Source organism: Narcine bancroftii, chromosome 8 (genome assembly GCF_036971445.1).
Source record: "Narcine bancroftii isolate sNarBan1 chromosome 8, sNarBan1.hap1, whole genome shotgun sequence".
Lineage (NCBI taxonomy): Eukaryota > Metazoa > Chordata > Chondrichthyes > Torpediniformes > Narcinidae > Narcine > Narcine bancroftii.
In genome coordinates this window covers 106,939,205-106,959,711 of record NC_091476.1, presented here as the reverse complement: position 1 = coordinate 106,959,711, position 20,507 = coordinate 106,939,205, and the positions used below count along the sequence as shown (strand labels likewise).

Below are 20,507 nucleotides of genomic sequence, written 5' to 3'. Positions count from 1 at the left end.
CTGCTCCATGTATAAGAAAACATTTGCAAAACAAGCTAAGGCAAGAAGAAAAAAAAGAGTATTTCCTACCTAACTGACCCATCTAGACGCCCAGAACAAATTGGTGTACCAGCTTCTTGTACAGAGAAGAAGAGATGTGACTAGATCTCTCCTGGGTGAGCCTATTTTTTGTGTGGTTGCAACTAAATGAGGTTCTCAACATCCCTCTTTGGGAATCTTAATAGTTATAAAGTAAATATCAGATATAATCCTCTACTCAGAGAAAACCCTCTCTTTGATATAACTTTCAAGTAAAATACAGAAACAAAATAAAATGGGGATGGAGGAATATAGATGGAGTGCTGGTAAGTGGGATTAGAGGAGAGTACTTGGATCAGTGCAGACTAGAAGGGCCAAATTGGCCAGTTTCTGTGCTGTAATTGTCATATGGTTATAAACCAGCCTCATTATGTATTATTAAACATGGCATAGCCAATTTTCTTTAAAACAACCCTCATTTTTGTATTTGTTTCAAACCTGTCTATAGTTCTTCTTCTGTGGTGCCAAGAAAAACACAAAGATCTTCCTCTAATGGAGTTGACGGTCCTCTCTGCCCCCAGTTCCGCTGCTGACAACTGATCAGTGATCCTGAGCTGTTATCTATTCAGCTTTTCTCTGGGATCCATTCTAATGAGGATCCCTATTATGGGTGTTGCCTCAGTCAGTGTCTTGAAAGCCTTCACTCTAGAGTCTAGAAAAATCCTAATCTGCACTGGGAATGGAGACTTGATGTTTTTCTCCTGCAGTTGTTTAATTACCTGTCATACCTCCTTGTTTTTTTCTCTGGCTGATAACCACTGTTCTACACTATTCACAACACTTCCAACCTTCATGATATCTGCACACTTACTAACCCATTGTTCTACTTCTTTGTCCAGGTTACTTATATAAAAAAAATGACAAAGAGCTGGGGTCCTGGAACATTTCCCTGCGGAACTCCACTTGACACTGACCACCAAGCAGAATACCTTCCATCCACTATTACCCTCTGCTTTCTACAGGCAAACCAATTCAGAATTAACACAGCAAAATTTCCACAGATCTCATGCCTCTTAACTTTCTGAATGAGTCTACTATCGGGGACTTTGTCAAATGTCTTACTAAAATCCATATACCAGTGATTCTCAACCTTTTTCTTTCCACTCACATACCACTTTAAGTAATCCCTATTCCATCAGTGCTCTGTAATTAGTAAGGGATTGCTTAAGGTGGTATGTTAGTGAGAAGGGAAGGATGAGAACCACTGCTCTGGACCCAAATGTTCCTGAAATATTTTGCTTGAGAAAAATTGTCACTGGCCCATTTCCTTTGGAGTTAGGAAACTTTTGTGTATGCACTCACATATTTAAGACTCAGTGACGAGATGCTTTCTCATCCTTTACTTCTATTAGACTAAAATGGCTACTAATGTGGGTTTCATGATGTCCAGCAGAGGATGGGCTTATACCCAACAGAAACCATGCACATAACGAGTCAATTAGATACAATTAAAACAGTGGTTTTCAACCTTTTTCTTTCCATCCACATACCACCTTAAGCAATTCCTTACTAATCACAGAGAACCAATGGCATAGGGAATACTTAAAGTGGTATGTGAATAGAAGGAAAAAGGTTGAGAACCACTGCCATATACACTACATCTACTGCCCTACCTTCATCAATTTATTTTCTTACTTCTTCAAAAAACTCAATTAGGCTCAGAGGCATGACCTAGCCTTCACAAAGCCATACTGACAATCCCAGAAAAGGTTATACTCTCTAAACTATCATAAATTTTATTCCTAAGCATTCTCTCCAATAGTTTGCCCATCACTAACATAAGACTCACTGGTCAACAATTCCCAGGATGCTTCTTAATAACTTTTTAAAGAAAGGGTCCACATTTGCCATTCTCCAGTACTTTCCCTGTGGCCAGAGAGGATGCAAATCTCTTTTCTCGCTTCCTATAGTAATCTGGGGTACATCTTGTCCAGTCCTGGGAATTTATCAATCCTAATGTTTTCAATAAGATCAAGCATTTCCTCCTTCTTAACCTCAACATGGTCCAACACACAAACTTGTTCTCTACTGACCTCTCATTGAGCAAAGTCTCTCTCTCTGGTGAGCACTGAAGCAAACTATTCATTTAGGACCTCCCCTACCTCCAGACACATGTTGTTTTATTCATCTTCACTCTTGTCATCTTTCTGCACTTCATGTATGGGTTAATTTTCCTGGATGGCACGCAAATAAAATTTTAAAACTTTTGACTGTATCTTGGTACATGGAACAATAATAAACAATTGATTTTCATACTCACTCTAAATCAGGCAGTCACTCAACCTGATGCAATACAATTTTCCCAATTTAGACACCAGTCTCAGATGTTTGTGAGAGAGCCTTCGCTCTGGACAAGGAGTCACTTTGGAGTGTCCCAATTCATTGCTTGACATTATGATCCAATTAAGTGCCTTGAGAGGTATGCTTGAAAATCAACTACTGGCATCACATATCGGTCACACCCATATACATTGGTAAACCAGATGGATGTTTTTATTTGGTGTTTATTAACTATCATTTGTCTTTTTTCTTACATTCCAAAACTAATTTTGAACTCCACAACTGAAGTTTGCAGCTGACTTATGCTAAGCAAAAATGATTGTACAAAGCTAAAAATGATGAAAGTTCTTGAAAGTACTCCGTTATTCCTACGCAAATGTTTTAGATCAACCACAGAAAACTAAAGTTTGTGTCTTCCTTTCACACCATAATCCAACAGCCTCTTAAAGAAGTTTGAGTATGAGTGAATTTAACTGAGATTCCCTCATCAAATTTGATTTCTGATAGAAATGCCGAAATTTCTGGTCCAAAATTACACCTGGACTATTGAACAAGTTTACACCCTCAGACCGGAGTTAGAAAATATAAATTGAAAATTGTGGTGCGCTGTTAGCCAGAATCAGACAAGGTAAAGACTGTACAACAAAGGCTTCCACAGAGCCAGGCTGGCTGTGGCTGCAGCAACTCTGAGTAAGGCCTCGGGAGGCCGGCGCAGGCTGATAGCCCGGAGGGTGATTGACACCCGACTGGGTGGGGCTTGATCCATTCAGGCCGAGTGATTGACAGCCGGCCAGGTCCCCTTACAGAGGTAGCCCCCTGCAGTGGGCCGGTGGTGTAACTCCATAAAAAATACACTTACTTTGTAGCAATATGATGACTGTAAAAACGAAAGAGAAAAACCACACCAAATCAATGGAGGTAGACTACAACTCCCACAAACCTCAGCTTGTCCCAGCCTCGTCTCTGCTCAACAATTACTTCCGGTGCAGTGACCTTGGAGTGCTCGACATGGCGGCTGTTGTCGGGTTGAGAGAGATGTGCAGATGGGGTATTAAATGTGAGTGACCGCTTCTACAGGTTTATGTCAGGGGAGTATTTTTATCGGTTTGTATTGAAAGTCGGACGGCTGTTCGAGAGTGAACAATAATGCCCTTCACCAGGGAGTAGAAAGGCGAGCAAAATATGTGCTGGAGGTCGGGCAGCGTCAGTGGGAGAAAAAGAATGGTCAATGTTTCGGGCTGGAGGCCCATCAAAATTCCCACCCGTTGTATTCTTATTCTTTTGCCGACTCTCGGGTTTCTCCGGTGAAAGGCGAGCCAGTTGTTGGTCACCACCTCCCACTGTGGCGGTAAAGGGTCCCTGCTCTCGATTTGTTTAAATCCACCACATAATCACATTTAACAGATTTAAATTCGTCTGAGCAGAGTTACCGTTGAGGATAAGCGGTTCAGTGGAGACTTTGCAGAAGTATTCAAACGTCACGAAGGGTTATCGAGTAATTGAGGTGAATGACATGTGTCCATGATTGGATGGCAAGGGTTTAAATAAAATAACGGAGGGCACACGATACGTAAATTAAATGTGTTTTAGTGGTGATGTCCAGAAGGGAGTTGGATAAATACAAATGGGAAAATACTCAAGTGAGGCCAAGCCTGGAAAGAGAAACCATAGTACTGAAATTTTGCAGGTAATAACTTCTTGACTCTGATCATTCACTGATTGGAGGTTTCGACTGGTTTGTCCTTTTATTTTGGAATCCTGGAATCTGTTGGACTTCTGATTGACTCTAGGTGGACACTTTGTCTTCTCCATTCAATTGCATGACACCTTGACTTCGTTGAATGCGCAATTTCTTTTGAGGTTGATGCTAGTTATCCAAATGTTAAAAGTTCTAGGGCAGAGTTTAAATGTACAACTGGCTTTATCAAAATTTAAACAATGTACCTCATGTTTATTTGACACATTGCATTTTCCAGGCATTTGGTATTTAATGTGATTTGATTTGCAGTAGGATAACCCTTTCAGATTTTTAACATTTTTTTTGTCTTTTCAATAATTTCATACTTTTTGGAAGATAGACAAGGGCAATAAAAACTTTTGCAAGTTTGCTTTATTTTCCTCATTCATTCAGATTGGAGCTTAGATTCTGTAAGACCCAACTAGTTAGAGCTTTTTATAGAGAAAGTTTCAAAAACTTAATAGGCAGGCTGGGCAGGGATCAAGGAAGCAATTCATGAGAATTTTGGGACAAAACCGTCAAAAAGATGATGTTTTCATGTATCTCATGTTTTCTCAAATTTTCTTGACCATCCATCTTCAAAACAAAACACCTCAGAAGGAGGGCGAAGGAGATGAACTAACATGAAAAAATATGAGACACTTTGAATAAAAGAGTATGTGGGACCAGAGTTAATATTTTTGGGCTTTTTACTGAAGTGCTAATTCTATTCTTTGTTTCACAAGTGCTTGCTTGATTATAATGTGGAAAAAGGCCAATCACCCCTTTGGGTCCATTCAGGCTCTCAACAAAAGAATGACATCAGTCTCATTCCTCACTCATTATTTCCTCAGTCTCACAGCATTCCCTCTGAGATATCCATCAACATTTTTTTGTCACATGTCTATATTAAAGATAAACAAAGTGGATGCTGTGCGATATGCTGAGTTTCTCAAGCTAAGGGTAATTTCCTGTAACCATATGATCTCTGAGGATATCTTTTGTGATGTAAATGGTTTGTTGAAAGATATAAAAACGGATTGTCAAATGTTTATCAAAAGGAGCAGATGCTAGAAATCTGAAACAAAATCACAAAGTACTGAAAAATTTAGCAGGTGAGGCAAAATGGGTGGAAAAAATACTGGTTAACTTTTCGGGTTTGTAACTCTTGTAGAACTGAAAATGAGGAAGTTGCAAGTTAGTGAAACATAAAAGTTGCAGGTGTTCCTTCAGCAATTCTTTAGATGCAAGTTGGTTTTCGTAGAACAGGTCGAAAAAGATGAATGGGGAAAGCTATCAATGTATTGTTCTTCAAAATGAGCTTAAGGTGCTGGGACCTGGCTAGCAAGCTAGAATTGCATGAGTTAGATGAGAATTTAATTTTGAGACACAGCATGTAATACACCAATTGGTGGACAAACTCCATTTGTTTTGTTTTTGGAGGGTGGGAAGAAACGAGCACCTGAAGAAAACCCACATAGATACACAGAGAATGTCCAAGCACCTTACACACAGTGCTATAATCGAACCCAGGTCATTGGTGCTGTAATAATGTTGAGCTAACTGCAACACTAAATGTGCAGCCAAACAAAAGCATGTGCCAATATGATTTTGAAATGGAAAATGCTTGATTAAAATAAGCAGGTAAGCCAGTATCTGAGGGAAGGGAAATATAACCCCAGGTTCCAGTAAAATGTAGGTGAAACCAAAGAACATTTTTAAAAAAAAGAGGAGGAAAAGTAGTCAATCCGGCTTGGTCTGCCATTCAATGAGATCATGGGTGATCTGATGATAGTCTTATCTCCACCTACCTGCCTTTTCTCCATAACCCTTCATTCCCCTACTATGTAGAAATGTATCCAACCTTATGATTCAAGATCTGAAACCCTGCCCCCTGCACCATCTCCTGAGCTATTCATTTGTCTGCACTTTCTTCCAGTTCTGGCCTTCCCTAACTCAAGGCGCCGGGAGGAATCCTGCGATTACCACTTTAGAGGTCCTGCTTTTCACCCTGTTTCCTAACTCTCTAAACTTGCTTTGCAGGATGTCTACCCCACTCTGTCTTATGTCATTGGCACTGATATGTGCCACAACCTCTGGCTGGTCATCCCTTTCAGAATATTCTGCAACTGCTCAGAGACCTCCTGGATTCGAGCACCCAGGAGGCAACACATTATTGTGGAGTCCTTTGTGTGGCTGCAGAATTTCCTGTCTTTTCTGCTAACTGTCAGGTCCCCTATGCCTATCCCTCTACCTGACTTCACCCTTCTCTTCTGAGGCTCCGAACTGACAAACAGTACTATTGGTCTAGCTGCTGCCTTGCCCAGATAGGTTATCCCCCTAGCAATATCCAGAGGGGACATGGCCACAGGGTAACTGTGCTGATTTTTTTTTCTCCCCTTACCCCTTTGGTGTTCACCCATCTGAATCATTCTTTGGGTGTAAAAAGTCTTATCTATGACTTCCTCAGCCTCCCTGGTGATCCTTAGTTCATCCAACTGCAGCTCAATTCCTTCATACCATCTTCCAGGAGCTTGAGTTGGCTGCACTTCCCGCTGCTCTAGTCATGAAGGAAGCTGTCAAATTCCATGAATTTGCACATCCTTCAGGAGGAGTATTCCACTGCCATATCTGCCATCACTCTTGCACTGTACTATGGGCAACCAAGACCAAATCAGTAATAACGGAAGGAAAAGCTTGCCCTTCTTTATCTTCTTTGGCCTTAGCCTCTTCTTGCCAGAGACTCAACTCCCCTCTCCTATATTGGGCCACACACACAATGGCAACTCCCCTGGCGACTGCTTCACTTTTAATTGTTCTGGACAGTGAATCGCGATTTGATTGGTCCACTAAAGTGCCGAGCCCCACGAATGCTCCTTTTAAATCTCTTCTCCACAATCAGTGTGTAACTCGCTCTCCTAGTGAATCGATTGGTCTGCGAGCATTTCTGGCATATAGGGATGTGTCCAGCAGGATAGACCATATAGAGACATAAAGAGAAAAGGATGACATGCAGAAATGTTTCTTGCATAGACAGGAAGAAAGAGCATGTGATCTAAAATTTCAGAATTTGAAACTAAATCCATAAAGCTGCAATATGCTCCAATGGAAGAGAAGGAATTTTTCTTTGAACATTGAATTTTGTTGTAACATTGCTTACATTACATAAACAAGTTTTCCAAACATCTTTGTTACTATATAAATTTTGTTTGCAGAAAATCAGTTACTGGAAAGTAAATCTTGATCGTGCTTTGTAGTTTAATGTTTATTTCTCCCTCCTTGCCTCCAGCACCGTTCATGTACAAGTCGATGATGGCTGGGCCTTTAATTGCTTCAAGGAAGACCCAGGAACCCCATGTACTCGCAGTATCCCAGGTTCACACATCTCCTAGCCATTTTGGTAAGGGTTGTAGATAGGATTTTTTTTATATGGGGATGCTTAGAGAATTTTATGGAGCATGGATGTGTGTTCCTGAATTAATGTGTGTTACCAATCTATCTTAGATTTCTTTGTACCACTGATGCAGAAAAATGTACCTTAAGATTTGATTAGGTTAAACCACAAAGTGGAAAATATAAAAACAAAAACACATGTATGTGAGATGAATCTGCTGCAGTTATAGCTTTGACACTTTGAAAATGGTTCTTTAGCTAGTTATGGTAGGAGAAGGATAAAAGTAGTCATAAATAGTTTTTAGACTGCAGGCACGTAATGGCACAATCAAGGAATCATGGGCAGTCTAAAATGGAATGTGCAGGAATTTTGAGTCAATTCTTGCACTGCAATTTATCCTGCAGGATCCCTACAACATTTTGGAGGAAGCCTGCAGTGTAAATCGTACCAGAAAAATTCATTGATGGTCATCCACTCTACTGCACCTCCAACCACTGGGACTATTGCACTCAGGTACTTGCGGTCTAAAAAGGCGCCCAGTGTGAACAACCACATGAGCAGTAATTATGTAAATTTTTTCCGCTATTTTCCCGAATTTGTTCTGTAATCTAGAGCCCCATGGTATTAAACATTTTATTAATATGTTGAAGCCTTGTTTTGTTGGGCACAGAACAGGATCCTTGTTTGTAATTCTATGACGTGATATCCTGCAGATGTTAATGGAGCTGAAATTCAGACACATCATTTTCTTGGCACCAATTGAGGTTCAGAAGGAATTTGCCTGAAATCTTTGGTTACAAATCAGCTGTAACGTTGGTCTGATAATGATAAATTGAAGAGTAAAGAAAATATTCTTCAGTGAAGTATAGAATTTTGTGAACTCTATGCTGGAAGATCTCAGCCATTTGAGTAACAATTGTGGAAGGAGGGATATGCCTTTTCTCAGAAATCTTGCACACTGCTTTCTATTTTTCCATCTCCCTTTTTAAAGCAACAATCTTTTTTGGAAAATATTTTTGACTCTAGGTAACTTCTGTCATTTAACTACCTATAATCTTGTTCCTGAACATAAACTATCAACAGAAATTTTCTACAAACCCCACCAATTCCCACAGCCACCTTGACTACATCTCTTTACACCCTGCTCCTGTAAGGATTCCATTCCTTTCTCGCAATTCCTCAATATCATTAGCTTCAAGGACAAATTCATCCATGCATGATCATCTGAGATGTCCTTCTTCAAACAATATGGCTTCCCCTCTACTACCATCAAATCAGCCCTCACCAACATATCCACCATAAGCTACACATATAGCCTGGCCCCCCTCCATTCCCATGCACAACAAGGACAGGATCCCTCTCATCTTCATTTACCAACCTCCAGATGCTTTGCCACTTCTACCATCTACAACTTGATCCCACCACCAGACACATCTCCCCCTCTCTGTCTTTCACAGGGACCACTCTCTCCTTGACTCTCTTGTCTACTCCTCCCTTCCCTCCTATCGCCCCCTTGGTACCTACCCCTGTGGCCACAAAAAATGTTACACTTACACCACACTTCCTTCCTCACCACCATTTGGAGCCCCAAACGATCCTTCCAAATGAAGCAACATTTTACATGTGAATCTGAAGGGGTCATCTACTGCATTCAGTGCTCCTGTTGTGGCCTCCTCAAAGTCGGGGAGACGGAATGCAGAATGGGAGATCGCTTCGTTGAATACCTTTGTTCTGTCTGCTACAATATCGGGTATCTCCTAATGGCAAACCATTTCAATTTCCCAACCCATTCCCATGATGATATGTCTGTCCAAGGTGTCATGCTCTGCCAGACTGAGACCACCTGCAAATTGGAAGAAAACACCTTGTATTCTGCCTGGGCACTCTAACCGAATGGCATTAACATTGACTCCTCCGGTAACATTGATACATTCCCCTATTCCTCCTCTCTTGTCCTCTGTCCCCTTGCCTCCAACTCTGACTTCACAGAGTCATCCCCTCCCCTGATCAATTCTCACCTTTCCTCTCCTGTCCTGTCCAATTATGGTCTTTTGCCTATTGGCTTATGCTCCTGCTCCTACCCGTTCTTCCCTTCTCCCCCTGGATTTTTATTTAGGTGCCTGCAAGCTTTTAGTTCTTACCTTGAAGACCGGCTCAGGCTCGAAATGTTGGTTATATATGTTTACCTCCTATGGACACTTCGTGATCTGCAGAGGTCCTCCAACTTTTTTGTGTTTTTACTACAATCACAGCGTCTGTAGACTTTCATATTTCACTAAAATTTGACGTGTTTTTGAAAAGCAAGTTACCACCATGAAGGATTGCTGTTGTAGACTGATGAAAAGGGAGAAAAAGAGGCCTCCAGGAGAGATGGAAAGATTAAATGACAGATTTTAAGTGTTCTATAACTTGTAAAGAATGGCATCTTTTCTTACATTGCAATATCATTGACATGACTGTAGATAATTTACATTTTTTAATGAAGTTATCAATGTACTGTTTCTAATAAATCACCACCCTCCTACTCCAGACAATTTACAAAGTCTAATTTTATAGACATGCTTGTGGATGTATTGTATAATTATGGAATTATAGAGTTGTACAGAACAGAAACTAGTCCTTCTGCCTAACTCACCCATGCTGAACAAGATAACTATCTATGCTAATTCCTTTTGCCTGTATTTGGCCCAGATCCCCAAACCTTTTTTTAAATCTTTGTACCTGTACAAATGTCTTTTAAACATCATAATTAAGCCTACCACTACCATCTTTAATGTTGGCTTATTCATACTGTATACCTATCACATTCTGTGAGGGAAAGACTTGCCTCTCAGATCCCAAAATCTTTCCCTTCTCAATTAGTCTTCTACTTTTAAACAAGAAAAATGAGTCTACCTTACCCATGCCCCTCATAATTTTATAAATCTCTCCAAGGTCACCCCTCGACCTTCTTTGCTCCAACAAAATAGCCCAATCTATCCAAATGAAGAGTTAAATGAGCACTTACATGTGTGAAGTTTGATGATTATTATTCGAGCAATGGGAGTTGGTGAGTCAAAGTGAGATCCTATCTGTACAAGCGCAGCCATTCCTTTACAGTCCAGAAGGGAGAAGCCACTGAACTTAAGTGCACTAAATTAAATGAACGAACCATAACAAAAAACCTGTGACTGAACAAGTTTATTGCAACCAAAACATCTTTATCCATAAACAAGAAAAAAGAGGGGAGGGAGAGGTGGGCTCATTGACCCACCAACTCCCATTACTCAAATAATAATCATCAAACTTCGCACAGGTAATTGCTCGTTTAACTCTTCATTATTCTTCGCAATGTATGTTGGTTCGCCAACATGAGAGTTTATTGCTCAGTGGCTTATTCCCTTAGGTGGTCCGATAGACCATATCATTTCAATGGGTCCCCTTCCTGCGGTCTTGTTCAATCCGCCACATGTAGGATGGAAGCCGTGAAACTCAGCCCCTTCGAATTTAAAGGTTTATTGTAGAACCTATTAAAGATTCTCTCATAGTTCCATCCCGCCTGACAAAGGATATACCATATAGGGACCTCGTCCGTATTGGCTGCTGAGGTCGCTGCTGCTCTAGTTGAATGGGACCCAAACTGAGAAATATCCACTCCAGCTACTCTTGTGACCTCCCGCAGCCATCTGACCAACGTCTGGGGGTTAGCCCGCTGATGCAGTTTCTTATAGCATATAAAGAGGTATTTCTCATTTGGTTTAATATGTTTTGTACATACAACTTATCTTTTTAAACAATCCAACATACATAATCTTTCATCTTCACTGTATACATAAAATGAAAATTCTGTTCTAATTCTCCCTTGCCTGTTTTGTTTCAAAATGTTTGTAACTTGAATGCTTACACAGTCCTCCTCCCAACGAATATAGTTCATGTGAATGTGAGACAAAGTTTGTACCCTCTGGGCCAGTGTCAAGGCCACCAGCATTATCAGCTTATGGGACAGGCTATGTAAATCAAAACTGGAAATTGGTGACAGTAGCCTTAGATAGTCCAAAACAATCTTAACGTCCCAAATATCCTTATATACCAAAGCAATCTTAATGTCCCAAATATCCTTATATCGGGGTACTGGAAGACGCAAGTGGAACGCTCCTTTCATAAATCTTTTGATCTCATGCTCAGAGCCTGGTCCGTCAAGAAAGCAGCCAACGCACTCTTTGCGGTATTCACCGTGCTGTAGCTGGCCTCCTGCGCATAGAACATGTCGGTTAGAAAATTCAGTACGCCTCCGATAGAGGCTGACTGTTCATTCAGTCCGGTTTGGGCACAGTACTTTTTCCATTTCCCCACATAGGAGGCATACTTTTTCTGAGTAGACTTTCTCCAAGGTGTCCACAGGATGTCCAGAGTTCTAGGCTGCAGAGTGTTTGTTTTGATCCTCACTCTCCAGTCCTCCAACCGAACAGACTTAAGTGAGACAATGGATGAAATATCTTTGACACCAAAAGCAGACCTCTGCTTTTCGTGAATATCAATGGAGTCCCCACCATCAGCCAAGGAGTACAGAGAACCAACATCGGGAAGGCCAATTAGGCACTACAGCAATTCCGAGGCACCATCTTCCTGTATCTTATTCAGGCACCGCCACCAAGATGAATGGGGGAAACGCATGAAAGTTAAACTTTGACCAATCTAGGGTAAAGGTGAAATGGATCTGGCAGCCATGACGCGAACCTCAGAACCTGGGCATTAAACCTGGATGCAAACAAATTGATCTCCGGCATGCCAAAGGTGACTGCTAGCAGTTTAAAATATTTCTTGCCCAGAGTCCACTCAGTGCTATCATTAAATTTCATGGACATCAGGTCCATCTGTACGTTGATTTGACCTGGCAGGTAGGTGGCAGTAACCCAAATGCTCCTCTTAATACACCAGCGCCAAGTCTCAATGGCTAACTTGTTACAGGAAGGAGATTTAAGACCTCCCATATTATTGAGGTAGGCCACAGCTGAAGTGTTATCTAACCTCAGCAGTACATGAATGTCAGCTTCCCTCACACAGAAAGACTTTAGTTCTAGAAACCCCGCCAGCATTTCCAAATAATTAATGCCTGATTTAGGGGCTTTCCTGAGCTCTATGTCTGTCCATCTGACCCTAGTAGAGACCTTTAGATTTGTGGCTCCCCAACCTTCGCCACAGGCGTCTGACCTGATCTCCAGGTCCACCTTTCTGAGCTCAATCCTTGCATAGGCTCGCGAGATATGGTCGATCCACCATTCCAGGTTGGATCTGGCCTCACTAGTTAGCCTCATGGGCCTGTCAAAGTGTCCCCTGGCTGCCCTAAGAGCAGATATTTTTTTCCCTTTCCAGGAACCTATAATGTAGTGGGCCATATTGTACTGCCGGAAAAGCCGCCACCAGTTTCCCAATCAACCTGGCCACCTTTCTTATGGAGGGACAACATTCTATCATGAGCCATGTGCAGGCAGTCCTGATCTCTGCTGCTTTATCCTCTGGCACGATAAGTCTCATGTCTTCTGTATCAATAACGAAGCCGAGGAATTTTAGCCTCTTGGTAGGCACCAACACTGATTTCTCGGGATGTGTAAGAAACCCCACATGGCTTAATAATCTTGAGGTAGCTGCTACTGCCCTTTTTGTTTCCTCAAACAATCTGCCCACGATAAGCGTATCATCTAGGTAATCCATTACCATGTGCCCCTCTTTCTAGAACTTGCAAACACCGGGTTCAGTAACTTAGTAAATGCCCTGGGCGCTGAGCTCAGCCCTTTTGGTAAAGCCTTATACTGCCATAGCTCTCCCTTCCAGGAAAATTTCAAGAACTTCCTGTGCTGTGGGCAGATCACGACCGAATAATATGTCTTACAAATCTATCGAGGCCATGTAATAGCCCTTATGTAACATAGGCAACACAGAATATATGTTATCCATTTTCAAATGCCTGTACAAGACATATTCGTTAAGATCCAATAGATCCAGTATCACTCTAGTGCTGCCACTTCTTTTGGGTTGTGTGAAGATGTTTGATACAAACTCATGTTTTTCATGGCTACAACGTTCAATAACGTTTTTCCTTTTTAACGCCATGATCTCGGCATGTGTAGCCTCCGTCAGTTGCGGTCTGTGCATATATTTGTATAGACCCTTCCTCCTTATTGAAGGGGATTTCTGTGGATCAAATTTAATTTTATACCCCTTCACTGTCTGCTGAATAAAAGCATCAGTGATAATATTGCACCATCTATCATAGAATAGCGTTAATCAACCGCCAACCTTTGAAGTCTTTTCATTATCAAGGGTATTCAACTATAAATGTGTCGCATTCACTTTCTCAACCCACCTTGTCTGCGGGCTGGTGCATTCTGGGCCCACCTCCGTGAAGCACTTTGAGCAGGAAAATTCTGCTGCCGCTGTCTCCGTGGAGGGCGTTGCCCTAAAAAAGACCTACTGGCTGTAGCCGCTTGGAGCAAGAAACCCGCTTAAATTCCCCTGCATACCTGCGGTAGGGGTGAAACATAACAAGTTCTCTTGCCTGTGCTCTCAAATCTCTGACCATGCCAGCTGCTAACTTCTGCTGCTCATTTTAATCTTTCACCTGTTTGCTGAGATGGTCACCAAATAGAAATTTTGTGACAAGGTTAGATGGTCTGCACAGATTAACATATCTTACATTTAGGTCGGGCTTGATCAGCTCCTTCCCGAAGGAATTCAGTTCATAGTTTGCATGGGATAACAGCCCATGGGATAACAGCGTCTTGTTGGGTCTCTGATAAATCATGTGAGAGCGTTTGTGTGAATGCAGTGATACCTTTAACAAGTGACCCCTGTAGTCTTTGCAATTTCATATCTTTTAACCTTGTGGGGAACTTCAAATTGTCCCATTTCGCGAGGTTTACCTTGGGCACCTCCAACAGAGGGCAGTTAACAGGGCAGGGGTTCTAGATGGATTCTTCTAGTACTGTCTCCTGAAAAGCATTTGACACCATATATGTTATAAACCCTGCTCTATCATCCTCTAGTGGCTGGCCGATACCTCTCAGGACTGCAAACTTTGCAGCCATAGCCGGTATATTCTCCTCCTGACTGGCCTGAGCAGTGTATGGGGATTTGGGTGACTCAGCCTCCATTACCGGCCCTTCATCATCTTACCATGTATAATCATTAATGTTCTCCCCCTGCTCTGATGGCATAGGAAACCTGCTCACCATGGTCTTCACCAGTTCTTCCAATTTGTCCAGACCACTTACAATTTGTCACTGGTCGAGGCCTCTGCTCTCTGGCAGGCCTTATTCTTGGGCCCCAATCGAGCGGGTGCTCGTCTTGCAGAGACCACGCCCTTTTACTGGTTATTGTCGCCTGTTGAGTGGGCAGCTTCACTACACGACGTGTTAAGTTTGGCTCAGGTCCTACCTGCTCTTGTGTGGGGTACTCCCCCTCAGTGCCACTTGATATACTGAGGTCCATTCGTCTCATGCAGCTCACCTCATGCAGCGGCATAATGGTATCACTGCTTGCTTTTTGAGGCCCCAGCTTCCACGAAGCTGGGTTGGTGCAGCCAGACTTGAACCCCACCTTTAGCGAAGGTAGAGCTCTGTCGCATGAACTCACCCCCAGTGGAGGTAGATCGGCGTCACTGCTATCGTTTGCAAACCCCAACTTCAATGAAGCTAGGTCAGTGCAGCCAGCCTCAGGCCCCACCTTCAATGAAGGTAGGCCACTGCCGCCTGATCCCACCCACAAAGGAGGTAGATCGGCCTTGCTGCTCCTTAGCTGGGATACTGTACCCCAGCAGGCCCGCTGGATTTTGGCGCTATTGAAGTGCTAAGGGGGCTCTACTTTGAGGCCTTCCTCCTTGGGCTCTTGCTACCCTCCCTCTGCCCCAGCCCCTCATTGGGACCTGGGAACCTTCCACCAGTTGTCCTGGACTTTTTCCAGTACACCAATGCTTCCAAAGGGCTAGATCGGGGCCTCCCCTCATCGGGACCCGGGAACCTCCCACCGGCAGTTCCGCGATTTTTACTGCTCCCCTCCTTCTCCAAAGGGTTCATTTGAGGGTTTGAATCCATTTTGTTGATCACACTCCTGTGATCTCCCTCAGAGCTCTGCTCCTGCAGCCCCACTAATTTAGTGCTTTTTTGGGATCACTCTACTGCGATTCTCCACTGATTCAGCACTTTTGCTCCTGTAACAAAAACACGTCGTGTTCCTCACAAGTCAACAGATGTAATGGCTGCACATGCACGATGGGATCTCATGTTGGTGAACCAATGTACATTGCGAAGAATAATGTCTGATTGTTGTTGAAACTCGAGAATCTTTTACTATGTTATTAACATCATGAGTACAATGACCACATTTTGTCTTATTCTCTCTTAGCTAGTTCAAAAGCTGCTTCTCTCCACTGGACTAGTGAACGGATATTGAGCGTAACATTACTTGGACTTTTCCCAGCTGCTTACATCTACCCGGGATCTGTCATGGATTACTCACTGGCTGCAGCCCTCACTCTTCATGGACACTGGTAAGATTTTTTTTTAACTATCATCTATTATTTGTTGAGAGGAGAATGATTTCTAAAAGACCCGAGGATCACTTTTTCCCACACTAATGGTGATGGGTACATGAACAAGCTGCCAGAGGAAGTGGTGGAGGCATGGACAATGACATTGTTTAAAAGACATTTAACCAGATGTATGGATAGGAAAGGGTTAGAAGGATGTGGGATGAACGTAGGGAAATGGGACAATCTTGGATCAACCACTTGGATGTAATGGACAGGTTGGGCTCGAAAACTCTATGACCCTGCTGGAATAAAATTACACAATGGATGAGTTATTTCTGCTAAATGGTGAAAATGGAGAAGGTGGGGATATTCTCTTTACAGCAGAGAAAACAAAAGGGAGGTTTAGAGTTTCAGGTTTTAAGAAATGGGGTGTAACAACTTTTAATTGCAGGTGTGTCTGTAAAGATTAGTCTTTGGTGAACTGCACAACTCCATTATCAAATCAGCATCCATAGTTGCAGGCTCCCTCAGGGTTAGGAGTTCCCAGTGGCAGGAGGGTATAAAGAACTCCGGAAGGCGCCTGACTTCAGAGGTCAGGTGATTATGATAGCGAGCCATCTGTAATTATTTAAACTCCTGTGAAGAACCCATTAAACAATTCTGTTGGTTCAGCTCACAGGCAACTTCTGATGTGCTTTATTCACTGTACCACAGTCCAGACACTTTGGACCTCACTGTGGATGCTGGTCGAACACCGTTGTGCTCAAACTTCCAGTATTTTGGACCTCATAGCCACAGATCTGGTTTGAGCAGGCTGAGGCCCAGTTCCATCTATGCTAGATTACCACTGACGCAACTAAGTACTACGATGTTGTTGCATTGCTGGTCCAAGACACCGTGGGGCATATTGTCGATTTCTTACGCCATCCTCCAGCCAACAACAGATATGAAGCCATCCAAGTCCTGCTCATGAATAATTTTGGCCTTTCCCAATGCAACAGGGCAGCACAACTTCTCCATATGGACGGCCTGGGTTACTGCACTCCTTCCGAACTAAGGAATGAGATGCTGGCGCAACTTTTTCTTAAGCAACTGCCAGAAGACATCTGTTACCTGCTTGCAGACAAAGACTTTAAAGACTCTGTTGCTTAGCAGCATGGTAGACTTTTGGCTGGGTGCGTAGCAGTGCCTCAGCAAAGGACATGATCCCTGTCCACTCTGGATAGTGGTGCGAAATCTGACTCGACTGAACACAGCATAGAGAGTAGTGGTGCTATTATCATCAGAGGTGGGGAGCTGCAGCCCGCTGCTGCCGTCCCCCCTGCATGCATCTGGGAAACAGCAAGGCTGGCCATCAGTAATGGGTGTGATGGCCGTCCATAAGTACAACCTCCTTTTCATCTGGGATTAACACTCAGGCCTTCGGTTCTTGGTCGACACTGAAGCGGAGGTTAGTGTGTTTCCCTCTTCTGTCTCAGAGCACGTTAAGAAAAGAAGGGCACTCCTCTCACAGCTGCCAACAACAGCACATCTCGACATATGGGTCACAGACAATTCCACTCAATTTCGGCTGGTCGCGGTTCAGCTGGTCCTTCACCATTGCTGATGTATCACAGCTGCTCCTGGGAGTTGATTTTTTTGCGAGCACACTCCCTTCTAGTTAATTTGAAGACTTTTGAGTCCCTCGCCTTGCACCCCGCAGCATTGCCAGCACCTCGCCTTTACTCGGTGACACTCTTGGATAGTGATAACACCAGTATTCTAGTGGAATTTCCCAGGACTGTTCTCGATGGCCCAACTGAAACATGGAGTACAGCACCACATTCCGACTTATGATTGTCCCCTGCATGCTGAGCGTGCAGACTACCTCTGATGAATTTCGATTGGCTAAAGATAATTCCAACACATGGAGGAAATGGGGTTTGTTCCCTGTTCCAACAGCCCTTGGGCATCACCGCTGCATATGGTACCTAAGGCATCTGGAGAGTGGAGACCTTGTGGGGACTATCGAAGTCAGAACGACATCACTGCGGCAGATCGCTACCTGGATCCCCATATTCAGGATTTCTCTGCAATTCTTCACAGCACTAAGATTTTCTCCAAAATCAACCTGGTACGCGGGTACCATCAGATCCCAGTTCACCCGGATGACATTCTTAAGACTGCCTTGATTACCCAGTTTGGGCTATTTGAATTCCTCTGTATGCCTTTCGGTTTAAAAAGTGTGGCCCTGACATTTCAACACCAAATGGACACAGTTACCTGGGGCCTGGATTTCGTATTTGATTATTTGGACGGCATCCTTATCGCCAGCCACTCATGGCAACAGTACCGGACCCATCTGCATCAACTATGTCAGCAGCTAGATGACCACAGGTTAGTGATCAACCTGACCAAATGCCAGTTTGGCCTCACATCAATCAATTTTCTTGGCCACTGCATTATGGAGCGATTCCACTACCTTCCAAGGTTGAGGCTATTTGCAAATTTCCAAAACCCTCTACCATTAAAGGCCAGCAGGAGTTTGTTGGCATAATTAACTTTTACTATTGTTTCGTGACAGCTGCAGCCAAAATTATGCAGCCACTTTTCAAACTCTTGTCCAGACTCCCAAGGAACTGAAATGGAATGATAAGGCTGCAGGCACATTTGAGACTGCCAAGGGAGTGCTAAGGAGAGCCACTATGCTTGTACACCTGAGACTTAATGTGTCAACTGATATTGGATGCATCAGGTACTGCAGTAGGCGAGGTCCTGAAGCAGCTCATCAATGACATCTGGAAACTCCTAGCTTTCTGGTCCACAATTGCACAGTTGCTGGGCACACAATTGCATCGCTTGACGGCCTATTATCCCCAGACCAATGGCTTAGTGGAATGTTTTCACCGCCATACGAAAATGGCTCTCATGGTACTTCTTAAGGGACCGTATTGAATAGATGAACTGCCTTTGGTACTTTTAGGTATCCGTGCCGCACCAAAGGAAGATCTAACTATGTCCTCCAAAGAATTGGTTTATGGACCCCCCCCCCCACCCCTCCAATGGTCCCTGGGGATTTCATGTGGGCGGCAGGAATCTCCCACTTTGGTACTCACAAACTTAAAGGAAAAGGTGGGTTCACTGTCTCCTATCCCAGCCATCCAGCATGGGTCTACAACTTCATGCATTCTGCATGAACTCAAGGACTGCCTCTATGTATTCCTGCGCAGGGATGTGCACAGGACGCTGTTGCAACAGTCACATGAAAGTCCTTTCAAGGTGGTACGGAATGATGGTTCCATGTTGGTTATAGACATTGGCAGCAGGCAAGAAACTGTTTCAGTCGGACGCCTTAAGCCAGCACATGTGGACCTAGATCAGACGGTACAGACTGGTGCAGGGGGCGTCTGTTGGCCTCTTCTAGCTATATAGGCGAGACTGTGATGTCACCGCTGAACTCCGGTTCTTTGTGGGGGGACGTTATGTGGTGAACTGCACCACTCCATTGTCAAACCGGCGTTCATAGTTGCAGGACCCCCACAGGATCAGGAGTTCCTGGTGGCTGGGGGGCACAAAGAACTGGGAGACGTGTGACTTCAGAGGTCAGGTGATTGTGATAGCGCATCAACTGTAATTATTTAATCTCCTGCGAAGATTCCATTAAACAGTTCTGTTGGTTCAGCTCACAGATAACTTCTGTTGTGCTTTATTGTCTACACCACATGCTACAAGTCATACTTAAAGGTAAGTAATAAGAGAACCATTTTTAGTGCTAATGTTGTTCTGCTCTGATTTATTGCTTAAAAGGGTGTTGAAACTAAATTGGTGAAAGCAGTTATCACTGAAGGTCTAAAGTTAGAGGAGATTGCAATGATGGTGAGCAATGAGATCTCATAGAGGATGGATAATTAGTAAATCTATTGCATTCACTCATGGTAACCATTACCTTGAACAACAGTGGAAGTTGACAATTTTCCTGTTTTTCTCTATTTTCTGTGATGTATGAAGAACAGAAGTCAGAAGACATTTTATAATTGCTTCTGTGCTATTTTATTCTCTAGCAATAACAAATAGCCCTCTTCCTTCCTGAAATTGTAATGAACCTAGGATCTGACATTCTTCTCATCTGCTCTACTGCCCTTTTCCAAAAACTGTAGTGTCGCACTAAGCATGCAGAGAGCGAAAGAACCAAGTCGAAAGTGGGTTAAACCAACTGACTTTAATAGAACTCTCACACGTGTTTAAATCCCTTGGAACCCAATTATGCTTGCAACTCCCAGAACCTTTGACATCAGCCACCAGCCCTGCACCTGGAGTTCTCACGGTCAGATCTGCCGGTTACTTGCCCATGACTCCATGAGCTGGTTCACCTGTAGTGTGGACAAGCTGCCACAAAACCCTTATTTCCACCACTGAATTATAAATTTTAAGACCCTTGGCCCACCTCATTCATGATTAGAATTTTTTTCATCTCATTCTTAAATATATACAAAGATTCTGCCCCATAGCTCTATAGCAGAGAATTTCAAAACACAAATTCTACTTAATTTTAG

The 20,507-nt window shown here is 43.2% G+C and overlaps 1 protein-coding gene across 3 annotated transcripts in view; it reads left to right on the top strand.

The window, feature by feature from the left end:
* The first annotated feature begins 3,213 nt into the window (after positions 1-3,213).
* Positions 3,214-20,507, top strand: part of sdhdb (succinate dehydrogenase complex, subunit D, integral membrane protein b) — a 42,446-nt gene continuing 25,152 nt past the window's right edge. For all 3 annotated transcript variants that reach the window (XM_069894717.1, XM_069894718.1, XM_069894716.1), the window contains exons 1-3: positions 3,214-3,415; positions 7,365-7,475; positions 15,849-15,993. In XM_069894717.1, the coding sequence (XP_069750818.1) occupies positions 3,229-3,415; positions 7,365-7,475; positions 15,849-15,993 (443 nt within the window). In that variant the 5' untranslated portion in view covers positions 3,214-3,228. The remainder of the gene's footprint in view (positions 3,416-7,364; positions 7,476-15,848; positions 15,994-20,507) is intronic.